At 37.1% G+C, this 14,084-nt stretch overlaps 1 protein-coding gene across 1 annotated transcript in view; it reads left to right on the top strand.

Moving 5' to 3' along the window:
• Positions 1–14,084, top strand: part of ERC2 (ELKS/RAB6-interacting/CAST family member 2) — a gene marked incomplete at both ends in the record, with an annotated part of 150,767 nt that overhangs the window by 111,109 nt on the left and 25,574 nt on the right. Inside the window, 3 exons of the mRNA XM_010132543.1 lie at positions 5,278–5,415; positions 10,791–10,931; positions 11,475–11,615. Of these exons, the coding sequence (XP_010130845.1) occupies positions 5,278–5,415; positions 10,791–10,931; positions 11,475–11,615 (420 nt within the window). The remainder of the gene's footprint in view (positions 1–5,277; positions 5,416–10,790; positions 10,932–11,474; positions 11,616–14,084) is intronic.

Raw genomic sequence — 14,084 nt, 5'->3', positions numbered from 1 at the left:
CTGTGGACACACTTTGTCTGACCCTTCAGCTGAGACCTGTCTGGCCTGGGAGACCCCACCGGAGGCACATGCCACCCCCAGCACAGCTCTCAGCCTCACATGGGCACACAAGCTCCTTCCCCACGGCAAGAGGGTGCCCGTGAAAGAGTCGCTGCTCCGCCTCCGGACATCACAGACCCGGGCACGGGGCGTCCGGGGCCTGCCAAGAACGGGAGTCCTGGAGGGTCGCTCTGGAAATGTATTAAACTGAGAACATACTGTGCAATAAGGAAAGAAGCTTTATTCTCTTGAGAAATATTCAAGTGTTTTGGTAGCTATTGGAACTGCTTATGAAACCCGAGAGTATTTTTCATGTCATGATAACGTTAGCAACCTTTTTCCCAATTACCTTGGTAAAGCCAAGATTAGTGCAAATCTTATACCTCATAAATATATTTAGTTGCAAGAAGCAAACCCCCATTTTATAATAGTTTACAGTTTTATACTATAATTTTCACTATAACATGTATTATAATTTTTAGAATTTAAAAGAAAATGTGTTTTGACTTTTGGAAAAGATATTCCTAATTAATGCTTGTCCATTTACCTACTTAGAAAGGAAGAAACCCAAGGTGAAAGTACCGAATGATGAAGCATTTCTGGGGCTAGTCTCTTTCAAAATAAAAGACAATTCTGTAATGTCACCCTGTTGAAGCAGAAGTCCTTCCATGGACTCGTTTTGTTAACTGAAATCCTGCTTAAACTGAAATGTATTTAGGTTGTATCATGAGCGTTAGGGGAAAGCTATAGAGCCATAGCTTCTCCCTCTTGCCCCATAGGCTGAAAATTCAAATGCTGCTGTAAAGCCTGATAATGTTAAAATACTTTGACTTGATTTTTAATAACTGTGCGTAATTTGGTAAAAAATTCTGCCTGAAAATCCATAGTGCATTCCAAAAACTATACCTCTGTATATTCAGCTTTCAAGTAGTAATATTTTTACGATCATAGCAGGGAAAAATTATTTCAGTTTTTTGTGTGTTTCATTAGATATTATGCATGCACATACACATGTGAACAGAGATGCCATCAGGACGGAGATGTTAGGACATGTGCAGATACAAGCATTTTACTGAGTTGCTACCAAAGCTGGTTTCATCTTCTGGGCTACACTGACTTATCTGTTCCTGAAAAAGACCACATGAGACAGAATCCCCATCGTGAGCTTACTAGTAACAATAAATGGTGTGTATATAGACGTTTTGGACTAGTTGAACTATACCTATTTTTTTCTGTTTCAATTAATATTAATGGTTTTTGTCTTCTGTTGAGGCAGCAGCTGAAGTCTGAAAATCAATACTAAGGTTTAAAGTAATCGTGTAATGCTTGGATGAATGGTCTTGTTTGTTACATCTTTTTATCTTCTAATTTCATTAAATGTATGAAGTGTAATGTAGCAGTACCTGGGAAATGGTTCAGTAGAATTAGTTCTCTTAAAATAGTAAGATGATGATTTGTTCTTCATAAATAATGAGAGTACAAAAGTCCTGTTTCCTCCCCTGTGTTTCAGTTTTAAATTAAACTAATCTTATTGATCTACTTCACTAGAACAGACGTGACCTGTGTTTTAATATGAAACAAATCTCGGAGTTCTGCCTAGAGAAATGTAGAATAGAGCAAAATTAGTTTTGGAATGAAAAATGTTACAAAATACTTATTGTCTAAGTTACTTAAAACTCAAATACAGAGCAGAGAGGAAAATATGTGGAGCTATTTTTAAGCGTATGGCTTTGCAGTTTCACTAGCTAGACCTAGGAAGTCTCTGATAAATTCTCTCTCATTATCTTAACTCTCTTATACTTTAACACATCTGCAAAGGCAATTTATCGTCACAGGGAACATTCTCGTTTATATAACTTTCTTGCAATTCCGTAATACAGTACCTTAATTTTGATAATGAAAGTAATTTTCTTTTGAGAACTCGGGTTACTATAGAAATTTAAAGCTTGTCTGCGGTTGAGATTTAATCCCTGGAGTATTTAAGAAGCATTCCTGAGACTGTCGCCAAAAAAGTGACAAGATTAGCACTTGCAGTTTATTGACAGGATGCCTCATAGGAAAGACATTTATCTGTAAGGGTATTGTTTTCAAAAAGGAATAAAGTCTGTCTTAAGCTCTGGGAATATACATACTTTGAAATATAGGAAGAATGGAGCAGTTTCTTCTCCAACAGCTCATGGCACAGGGGTGTAGCAATTTACAGAGGTAAGAATTGCATTTTGACAAAACTACACAGAAACTAATTTTCTATCAGATTCAAATACAAGTGCTTGAGGATCCAGAAAGTGTTACAGTCCCAGTCATAAAGTGAATTCAGGCATGCTCCAAAGCCAGTCATTATTCAGCAGTAAAATTGTGTCCTTACGTATATGCCTGTACCCAGACGTATGTTGGAGAATGGCAGAGGTTACCGGGGGGTTTGTTGTTTTCTGGCTTTGAAAAACTGAGGAAGAGCTAAATCATATCTTGTGTATCAAGATTTTAGCATGTGAGACTGTTCAATCTCTTTGTCTCCTGTAATCCTTTAGAGAGTGCTCTGTGTGATAAACTGATCATAAAATCTTGTCTGTGTTAGCAGACCTTCGCTAATCCTGTGCTCATCCCAACATACAAACAAATACTCTGCGGTACTGATTCTGCTTTCACACGCCCCAGTGTGGTCCCGTTCCCATCAGAGTATTTCCTCCGGGTTTATATAGCACAAATAGAAGAACAATCCGATCCTTTCCTCTTATTTCATCTGTGGAATACTCAGTGAGTGACTTATTTTAAAGCAGTTGTGATTCAATGGGGATGTTTTTAATTTGCTGACTGTTCTCTTTACCTCTGAGGAAAGAATTTTGTAAATGCTGAATAACTTTAGAACATGTTTTCTTGGTTAAGGGTTGGATCATATTTTAAATTAGTTTTAAGAGGAAGGAAATCGTGTAAATGCTGTGGAATTCAGATAAGCACTGTGCATAGGAAATAAGTACTTTAATTTAAGGTGCCTAGAATTGGTAGGTCAAGCTGATGATAATAAAGGACCAGATCTTAACTTTCTTTCAAAAAACATGTATTAATATTCACTCTCCTGTTTTATTTCCTTTTTGCCTGAGAATTTATTTTGGTGAAGCTGAAATGTGTAATTGCTCAAGTATTCCACAGGGTGTCATGAGGTAGTTGTTAGAATCATTAATACTTGGATGAAAGTAAAGAAACCTGGTGTGCAGCCCTCTGCATGCCAGCCAAGGTGATTTTAGATGTGTCTAACACGCCTGCCATAAAATAAAGTTCTTAACCCATTAACACGTGTATCTTGTTTCTGTATCGGTATAAAATATACACACGAAGAAAAATATTACGAGAGGCTATTTACAAGACTGATCTATGTCATGTCTTCTGAAAAAAACTTCCTATATGTACCTTAGTTTACAGAGAAAGTGGAAGCTTTGGTCCGTAGCAGTAATCTGACGCATTGAACTATGTATATTAAAAAAAAAGGGGGCGGGAAGGGGGGAGAAGAAATAGTGCAATACTCGTATTTGCCATGCTGTTATGAAGAATTTCAAATTGCAATGTGCTCCTACAAATTTCCTTTCAAATTCTTTTTTTAATTTAATTTTTAAGTTCTTTTAAATTTTAAAGTTATGTAAACAAACTTTATACAGTGCACACACCTGTACTGTGGATTTTATGATTTGTTAATTATAGATATATACGATGTCAAAAATTAACTTCAGGCTTTTTTCCTGCACATGTATAATGTAGTAGCAGGAGAATTTTTACCGAACTATGCCCCATATTAAAGTGTATTTGATTACGGCGATATGTTTCTGCGTGTGGAGACCAAATTTTTATTGACACTGTTGACTTCTGCACATGCATTGAATTCAGCTTCAGGTTTGTAGAAGAATATTTAAACATACTTTAACAGTAATTATGAAAGATCCTGCTTCTGTTAAAAACTGAATTGTTTTAAATGGAAATGACATTTGACAGGAGAAAAATTAGATTACGTTATGAAATGAGCAGAAAAACTCCATCTGAGTAGCAACAGGACGTGATCCAAAGTGTAAAATCACTGGTGAAAGTAAGGATTTGAATCTCTGACAGTAATTTGTCTAATTTTGACACCTTATTTAAAATCAGTTTTGAGCATATGATGCCTTATGGATTTAGGCATATTTTGTCGTATAAAGTGGCATAGTAAAATAGTAGACTAGTTAATTTTCTTGTTACTGTGTATTTGTGCTAAGTACTGTGGAACAAATCTTGGTTTTATGCCAGTGACACAGCAGTGAGTGGCAGTGAGAATGCAGGATGGGGGGAGCTGATTCTTCTGACAGCTAAGGAAGTTCTCCACCGATGCCATAGCACGTGTCCTCTCCACACTACGCCCCGAAGGCTGCAGTGCCTTACAGCCATGGGAGGTGGTTGCCATGACAATCAGATGCTGAGTCCTTCTATTCAGATTTGCTTCCAAAATCCACATGATCCTGTGCACAATTTTTTTTTTTGTGCAAAATCTTTCTGCCTCAACCACTGGAAATCGTGACCAGCGTGTTTATAGGTACCTTAGCAGCAGTACGTCCAATTACTTGCTAGAGGAATAACTAGACCCGTTTAAAGCGGTTTTAGTATCCAAAATAGAGTGACGTACCTTACATCTTTCTCAAGATGAAGAAAGTGAACTGAATTGGTGGCCTTTAGGTTGTTTGGGTTGTTTTTGTTTGAGTTTAGCTTTTTGAAATATAAACATCCCAATCTCTGTCCAGGAGAGCTTCCTTTTACAGACTGACATCATGGAAGAGGTTTTTGGATAAGTAGATAGTCATCTTGCTTTGTCCTCAGTTTACAAACTCACTGAACTCGGTTTGCCTATCCCTTTCTTTGTCCTTCTCATTGCAACTAGAATCATTTAAAGAGGTAATTCCACACATACTTTGAATTACTGAGATAATGCAGTACCTTAAACTGAAGTGATTGATATCAGAAAATACTTAAATAATAAAATACCTGATGGCACTGGGCTTTTTCCTGTAATTTATCAGAAAATGACACTTTTTAGCAAAGGAAAACAAAACAGAAGGGACAGCCATCAAAAACTCTTGATGTACCATGTAAAAAACCTTGGCAATCTAGAGGCTTATGTATCATATGTATGGTATGTACCCACTCAGTTGATCCTAGCACCCGAGTCCCTCTCTGAATGTTAAGACAAGGTTGATGAATATTATAATCTGTTTTTATTTTCAGATTGAAAATCTACAGGAGCAACTTAGGGACAAAGACAAACAACTAACTAATCTAAAAGACAGAGTGAAGTCATTGCAGACGGATTCTAGTAACACAGACACAGCACTAGCAACCTTAGAAGAAGCTCTATCAGAAAAGGTAATGTTTTCTCATGGAACAGCATTATCTGCTGCTCTTGTGGGTGAAGCGTGTCCAGAAAAATGCCTTTTTACGTTGGTCTGGCACCTGTAACAAAGCCTATGGGTCTCGTCAGGGAAGCAGGGAGCTCTGTTCTGGTAGGATGGGCAAGGAGTGGTTACTGGCTGATGAACTGGAAGAGGACTCTGAGGTTGAGGAGGATGTCCTTTTGAATGGAGATGGAGTAAATGGCTCAGGACCTTGGAAGATTTTCCCTTAGTCAATGGTATGAACTGTTGTTCCCTGAGAGGACTGAAAGGCATGGACACCTGACTTAGAGAAGGAAGTGTTTTGGGTATTTTTGTGGCTTTGTGATGTTGATAATCCTGTTCTTTGTCAAGCAGAGCATAGCTGAAGAGCCAACAGCAAGCAACTGTACCAACTATTACCACTATTGGTTTCCTACATGTAGTTTATAAGAGAAACTGTATTTAATAAATAAATGGAGAATTACTTTTCCTTTAAAAACTGCATTCTTTTAGTTTGAAAATACCTAGTTGAAAAGATAAACTGGAGTGTTTAAAGCCACGTTTTTTGTTCCAGTCAACTTTGAATACGAGGTAATCCAAGTGAATTTATATGCCATAAAAAAATTAATATAAATATCCTCTTGTTGCGGCTCAAAGGTCTTAATCTATGTCACTTGAATGTGCACAGGTGAATGCAACTTTTTAAAGCACTATGTGCCATTCTGCAGCGTGTAACCCTTATGACTGTGCAAGACTTCAAAATGCTGCTGTGGTGTTGGCACTAACACCTAAGATGCTAATGTTGAACTTCTTGTTTCTTTGTACGTTTAACCACCTTACTACCATTTGCTTGGTCAACAACTTTGAAAAGAGGTGGCATTGCTGTTACTTCTGTGGCTTCATATGGGCAAGCTGACAGCATTTCTGCAGCGATGATGACATGCATTTTGTTAAAACGTCGCTGCTGACCTGGACAGAGTGCTCACCGATCTCACAGCACATCAGTAAAAAATGACACGAAATACTTTTTAAATCTGATTTCCCTCCTTGTAAACGATCTTTTTCTCTGTCTTCTGGAAAAGTCTACGTTGTCACTTTCCCTAAACGCCCGTAGAGGCAGCTGAGAGTTTAAAGCAGTCCTTTAACTATCATGCGACTGTTGGCAATGCAGAACTCGCCGGTTTGCCTGTGCAACTGAGCATGAAGGAGATCGTCAAAAGCCAAAGAAATCTGGTATCCCGTTTTCTGCCTCAGTTATATCTGCAGCACCTCAGAGAACATGCACTTACGCAATACTTCTTAGCAGGGGTAATTTGCTAAATTGCCATCTGTCTTCAGTTGTAATGTCATTTCTGTTGAAAACGTTAACGAGAGTTTGCCAGGGTTCGTAGTAGAAGCAGCTAGTGCGAGGTACTGAACAGATCACGTACAGTCATCTTCTCACGACCAGAAATACAGAAGGTTAAACCGGAAGTACTGGTTTAAAACCTAACCCAAATTACAGAGTGGCAATCAATTGTTTTCAAGTCATTTTGTACCAGTACCATTCTAAAATACGTAGAAATAAATGTAAACTAATAAATAAATCTAGAAGTTATTATAATTTTGAAGTTTTGTGTGTATCTGAAATTACCTATTTTCTATTATCATCAGAAATAAAAAATCTAAAATTTTACTTAACTTAAAATGCCATATCCTAGAATATCATAGTGATGATTTGTCCCAGACTTTATTTAAAAATTGTGCTGTAGAATTTGTGAGTAGGATAACTTGAAATGTGACAGCACTGGAGACCCTGATGGCACTTCTTGTGTCAAGCTTTATTTGATTGCTGTAATAAAAGTTCAAAGTCCAATATATGATGCTAATTTTAATGTTTTGGAAAATTTAGGTCACCTTAGCTCCTTCTCTGAAATGTACAGTTGCAGTTCATGTCTGCTGCAGTTGGAAGTGTAGGGATATATCTATGAACAGGCACTTTTTAACGTGGTTTTCCAGGCAGAGTTGATGAGAACTCACATGAGGACCCTAAGGTTGAGTTCTGTACAAAGTGGTCACTTCGCTCACGCGTAGTCAGCTGAGCATGGCATCTTTCCTGCGGTGTTTGCAGGCTACTCTGAGACACATGTGCAGTGAATACCATGGGATGTTTTCCTCTGCCACAGAGGTTTGACTTTTTGCAGCCGATGAGGGCAATGGTATCTTTTGGAAGTCAATGCTCTTGAGAAGTGGCTTGAAGCTGTGCTGTGGTTTCTGGTGGCTGATTCAGTCACCTGCAGAGAGGTTACTTATAAAGTTAGATGGCAGTGTATAAAGGGAAGTACGCGGCATGTTAGTGATACCGTTCTGTATGGCTTCAGAAGTGGTACTTTGTTGATCTAAGGAAAGGATGTGCAGAATTATTAAATAAGTCTTTTTCTATAAATGAGCTTTATAACTTTTAATGTGTGACTAGTTACTGCACTACCAGGAAATCTTACAATTGAGAAATAATTACTATAGTAGATTAAAAAAAGGAGAAATGCTGCTGAGTAGAGTTAACATGGGCTTTTGAGAAAGAGGGTACTTGATCTTAGAGCTTTAGACACATTGAAAGAAGTCAGTAGGCATCTTCGAGAAGTCCCACGAGAACTATTCCATCTAGGTTTCTTGTATCTTCTGGCAGCTAAATACCTTGACAGTTTACGTTTACAAATGTATCTCCTTCCTGTTTGTGTCCAGCTTTCCAGTTCATCCTAGCTGCTCTCCGCAAGTACCTTTCTTATCCCTGTTCCTGCCTGCAGTAGCATTCTTAAGGCCTAGAGACTTCAGCAATAGTTACTGGCTTTTCCCGCTGCAAATACTGGTTGAAATATGGAATAGATTTTTATCCAAACAAGAACCCTTAGTGATAGCTTCTAATTAACAAATGCATTGATATAAGTACTTCTGTCAATTTAAATTTGTAATGCTGTCAAAGAGTGTGCTTTCAAGAATACCTGGAAAAATACAGGGGTTTTTGCCTTTGTTTGTTTTTCCTAGAAATTATATCAGATTACTCCGCAGCTGTATTGTCTTGATTTACACTCTGAGTTTAGACACATTTTTTGGCTTTACTTTAATTCTTCATGAATTCAATAGTTTTTAGAATTTTCATTTAGAAAGTGGTGAAGAAAATACTCCAAGAACAGCATGGGAACATCTTTTAAAATAGAAATCAAGCTCATTTATACCAGTTGACTTAACCACAATTCACTAAAATTGAATTTAATCGCTTCTCTTAGTTTCTATGGAAAAAAAATTATAACGTGATCATACGATATGAATTATGAAGCTGTTTTTGAAGTCCAGAACTTAAATATTTGAGCAATTATGTTTTCTTGCATTGTTCTTCAAAATACTCAGACTGAGATTTTTGGCTCTGAATTAGAAAGTACAGCTTAGTTTTCATGAAAATGTATTTTTCCAAGTGACTCTGATATTCTTGTTAATATTTAGTGAATAGGTAGCTGGGTAACACTAAATGAAAAATTACTAAAACACCACCAAAATTTCCTGAGATGGACTCCTTTCAATTTTAAAATGTGTTTTTTCCTGCAACATCGCTGATATAATTTGTTCTCTTGGCAGGAATCAGAAATTGATCAGTGCAACTTCAGTCACTTTAGAGTGTGTTTTGAAACTAAACTGAAAAAGGTATTCGTTTGATTCTTTATCCTCCTCGAAGTTTGGAACCCCTCCTAAGGACTCAAAACTCTTAACAACAGCAGAGGTTACATTGCAATAAACAAAAAATAAGTTTACTCCTATTAAAAAAGTTTAAAACTCAGAATATGCAAAAGTGCTATCAACTTCCTTGATGTTTTAAAAAGAAACTTTTCAAAGAGTATCTCAGCTCTTGGACTGGCCCAAAGTAGCTCAAGAGGTTGCTTTCATGAAGCTGATATTTATAAAGTTGGTCCTACTGTAGCAGCACACAGCAGATAAGCAATTGAGTGTGTCTGATAAGGGAGCTGTATGCTGTGGCAATTCAGTTCCTGCTGCTGCGATAAAGCGCGAGTAGATTAGACCTGTGAGGTCCTAGATTAGTGCATACGGAAAGCTCGCCAATGCAAATAAGACAGCAACAAGAACACATTGTTGGGATTTCTGCAACTTAGCTGTTAATCAAGTAAAACACGGTGCATTAGGGCCTTTTAACACGTTTTTGACATTTAGCCTTATGCAGCTGACAGATAAATTAGTCTTTTGTGCCTGACTGAGAAAAAAATTATACTGTTCATTAATAAGATGAATTAATATTATGTTTAATTTATTACAGAAGAAAAAAATAATTTAGGTAAATAAATCTTAAGAAGGAATTGGTATAAAACTAAGCTTGGATGTAACTAGGTAGATTCCGAATGGTTATTCAACTGTTCCACTCAGCGGAGGCTGTCGTTTTAACGGTAATGTTGCGGGGATTAAGCATTTATAGGATTTTTACTAGGAATAAACCTGTAGCTTAGTATCTCGTGTGTCTTTCTTGCACAATCTCTATAGCAAATGCCAGCCAATAGTAAAACTGAAGAAAACCCCAAACCCTAGTACATTTGCTGTTTTGACATTGGTGTAATACTCAAAATGTTGCTGTTGGAAGACGTTGGTTCTGTGCGAGCACGGCTCTGCCTGAAATCCTGACAGGTACGAGTCAAAGGGAGGTTTTGCCGTTGGGCTGAATGAAGCCATGAGTTGTGTACATTTGCAGCTTCAGGGGTGTCAGCGCAGAGATGGTTGATATTGTCTTGGAAACAGATTTAATTACAGGTAGGATGCTACCTTTAGTTTTTACTATATATATTTTTTTTTGTTCGTTTGTTTCATGCTAAGTGGAAGATAGTAAGTCATCAATGTCTCCTTTTCCTTCTGAATGAAATAGCCGGGGTATGAGTTTTATGAGCAGTCAACACTTTTCTGTGACGATTCTTACATTAATGCCGATTTGGTAATATGTATGTACAGTTGGCCAGATTGTAAGAGAGTCCCTGACATTGGGGGAATGCTAGATGCCAAATGAAAGCAGCACTACGAACTTCCAGCACTTTGAAAAGGAAATACATTGCTGACATGAATAACTTCCCATTTCTATCACAAGACTAAACATATTCATGTCAGTATAGATATTTAATCAAGTTTCTGTACTTTGTTACTCTTACCAAGTCTTTAAAACCTTGATCTGGTGCTTCTGAAATATGAGAAAACTTGCATTGACTTTAATGCCATTAACTCAATCATCTTCTGCTTCTGAAAGCTGATTTTTCTAAGTGCTACTTAACGTAAAGTAATTTTATTCTATATTTCTTAAAAGGATTCCCAACTTTTCCATTTTGCAATTCTTTCCCTTGTTAGGAAAGAATAATAGAGCGCTTGAAGGAACAAAGGGAGCGAGATGACAGAGAAAGACTTGAAGAAATTGAATCTTATAAAAAGGAAAACAAAGACCTGAAGGAGAAAGTTAATGCGTTACAAGCTGAACTGACAGAAAAAGAGGTCAGTCTTCTCAGTAAAATCTGCGTTCTTCTATCTATGTCATTACGATGAAAAGAAGTGCATTAGGATTACTTTTGAATATTTTTAAGTACTGAAATTCTGCCATGTCAGTGGTCACCTTCTGAACTGCTGTTTTCTTAAGCATTCTTCATAGTCCTCACTACTGCACAGTATTTCAGCTTTTGCGTAGTTCTGTGTCATTATCTTTTTCCTTGATGTAAGCTTCTAGTAGGCTAAAAATTCCATTGTTGCTCCTGTTTTCATTTGTCAGTTAGAGCAATAGACTTCAAAGTAATCGTGCCTCCAGAACATAACGTCAACTTGTCTGTGTTATGGACGTTCCGGTGTTTCACTGCGTGACAGCTCCCGTGGCTCCAGTTGGTTGTATTCTCAATACTGTGTCTTTTGCTATCAGTGCTTATCTTTGTGTCAGCTCTTCTTGGGGAAGGGGAGGGGGAACACGATCCAAGTGATTACTAAATTGGCAATAAGTTAGTGTCCTGGTGACTAGGAATTAACTTTTTACTCTTGATCATTTTTCAGTCTAGTTTAATCGATCTCAAAGAACATGCATCTTCATTGGCATCAGCAGGGCTGAAAAGAGACTCCAAACTTAAGTCTTTAGAAATAGCCATAGAACAAAAGAAAGAAGAGTGTAGTAAGTTGGAAGCACAGTTGAAAAAGGTAAGTTCCATCTTAAAAACAACAATCAGAAAAACAAAAATCAACATCCCACCCCCTCATTTTGAAAAGATGAGCTTATTTACTCTTCTGGAGTAAATCTAAAATTCACCCATCTTATGCTGTTTGCTGATGCTTGCATCAAATACCACTAACTTTTTTTTTTTTAAGAGGCTGCTTCTACCAAAGTCAGTAGTGAGCTTTGGAAATTATCTTGAATATCTGTATGAAGGAATTCTGAGAAGCTGCTAGAAATAGATGAATTGGGAGCAGGACAACGGAGGGGAAGTAGAAGGGCAGCACAAAATTATCAAACCAGCAATTTATATGTATGTGAATTTATACCACTATCAGAAGTACGGTGAAATGTTTGTCGCATGGGAAAGAAGTGGAGGCTCATCCAAGAAATGCCAATCAAAAAAGAAATGGAAAATCAAAATGCTAATCAAAAAAGAAATTGGAAATGGAAACTCTAGCTAGGTTTTATTTTGGCATTTTTTTGGCATTGTTGGTGAACATGTTTGTGATAATTGAGCAAAATAGTCTCTCTCAGCTAACAATTCAGTATTTCTGTTCAGCAAGTAGCAGAAGCAAGCATTTGAAGGAAAACATACAAACCCTATAACATGGTTTTATTTAAATTGATACACTCAGTTACTTTATGCTTAAATGAATTGCCAGTTTGTTGATGCCTTTTTTACCATCCGTTGTTTCTTTGGCTTTTTTCTGTGTCGTTTGGTAATGTCTGCTGTCATTGTTCAAACACCAATCTCATGACATGTTTGATGGGTTTAGGTATTGTGTTTGCCTTCTGCAATTCATGACTAAGTGTATGTCAAACATTATTTTAATATTGGTATCTAAAGTTTCGCTTTCTAGAAAAGAATATAGATTTGTTGTATGAATGGTGTCGCGGTTAGGATAACAGTATGATATTCTTTCTACGCAGGTTGAGTAGTAACCTGCGCTGTCTTTAAGCCTTGTTTCAATAGCCTTACCTGTGAAGAAGAGAACCGCAAATTATGAAGGATACTGGAGTGTAAACCTCGTACTTTTTTTTTTTTTAATTCAGAACGAGTGTGTGCAATTAGGTACCTACGTTACGTGTTTAGTTGTGGACAGGAAGGAAGGGTATCTTTGTCAATAAACATACAGAAAAGCTTTTAATGGAAACACAACTACTTCAAATGTCTGATGGCTTATGAATGCTACTGATGACAGAATTAAAATCTCCAAAGAAGCTATTTCTCTGGAAGTTCCTTATTTTGTTTTCTTTTGTTAGAAATTTGTTTCAGTTTGCACTTCACTACCAAAATACTTCATTACAATCTCAAAGATCTTATATTATTCATTTAAAAAAATAGTTAAAACCCCCCTAAAAGTGCAGATCACTTAAAATCCTTCTGAAGACTTGAAATCCTAAGTCAATCTTTTATGACTACATAAAAACACATCATATAGTCACAGAAAAATAAGTCCTTATAAAAGTCAGAGGGCGTCTAGGATGCCTTTCTTATAAAAAGGAAATGTGTTCCCTGTGTATAAATACAAAGGATTATTAAATGAAAGCTGAAAACATAATAGTTTTATTATATCATAAATACAGCCCCAATGGAAATTCACCCAACATTTGTAGGAGACCAGGTATTTCCACAATAAGTTGTCGTTACAACCTTCTTCGTGGGCATTTTTAGTTGAACAGAAACGGGACTGCTAATGATAGTAGACTCCAAACAGTAATTTTCAATTTACATTTTCTGTAATAAAGTACTTTATGTTCGGACCTGTAAATATCCTGTGCTAAAAGTAATTGGTCCCTAGAAAACTACCTTCACCATGCTTTTGCTCCTTAGGAAACTGCCTGAAACAGAAATCCGGGTTATTCTTGCACATGTCTGAGTTAGAGTAGGAGAGAACATCAACACAGTTTGGAGTAAATCAACCGCGTGTCCCGTAAGTGTGCTTAGGTACGAATACTGACCACGGCGGAAGCTAGAAGGAATGGGCACGGTTTATATCTGTTTTTCAAAAGTGACACCACTTTGGGGCTCTCTGTTACTTGGAGGAATTTGAATGCAACTTGCACATTACTACCCTCTCTAAAAATACTGTAGAGAAGGCACGTGCCATTACGGTATTGTAAACTCATTGTAGTTTAATGTTGATTTATGTTTGAACAAATTATGCTAATAAATATGCAGGCAGTATTGCGTGCACTTTGCTAGGAGTTAGGTTTCCACGAGCACTAATGGGAGTAAGCACTGTGCCTGAAAGAACATGTGTACGAGGGGCAAGGCCGATCAAAATCTGTAAATTTAAAAAAAAAATGAAGCATATCATCCCTTGCTGCTTCTCCTTCCTGTTTTTGGAGAGAATAAAATTCATTTATTGATAATAAAGATGTTTCTGATTGGGTCTGATTAGAACCAAGTATTTTGCAGTATTACGTAACTGGATTGTTTGCATTTCAGC

The sequence above is a fragment of the Buceros rhinoceros genome, unplaced genomic scaffold, assembly GCF_000710305.1.
Source record: "Buceros rhinoceros silvestris isolate BGI_N320 unplaced genomic scaffold, ASM71030v1 scaffold18293, whole genome shotgun sequence".
NCBI classification, from domain to species: domain Eukaryota; kingdom Metazoa; phylum Chordata; class Aves; order Bucerotiformes; family Bucerotidae; genus Buceros; species Buceros rhinoceros.
This window is presented reverse-complemented; position numbering and strand designations above follow the sequence as displayed.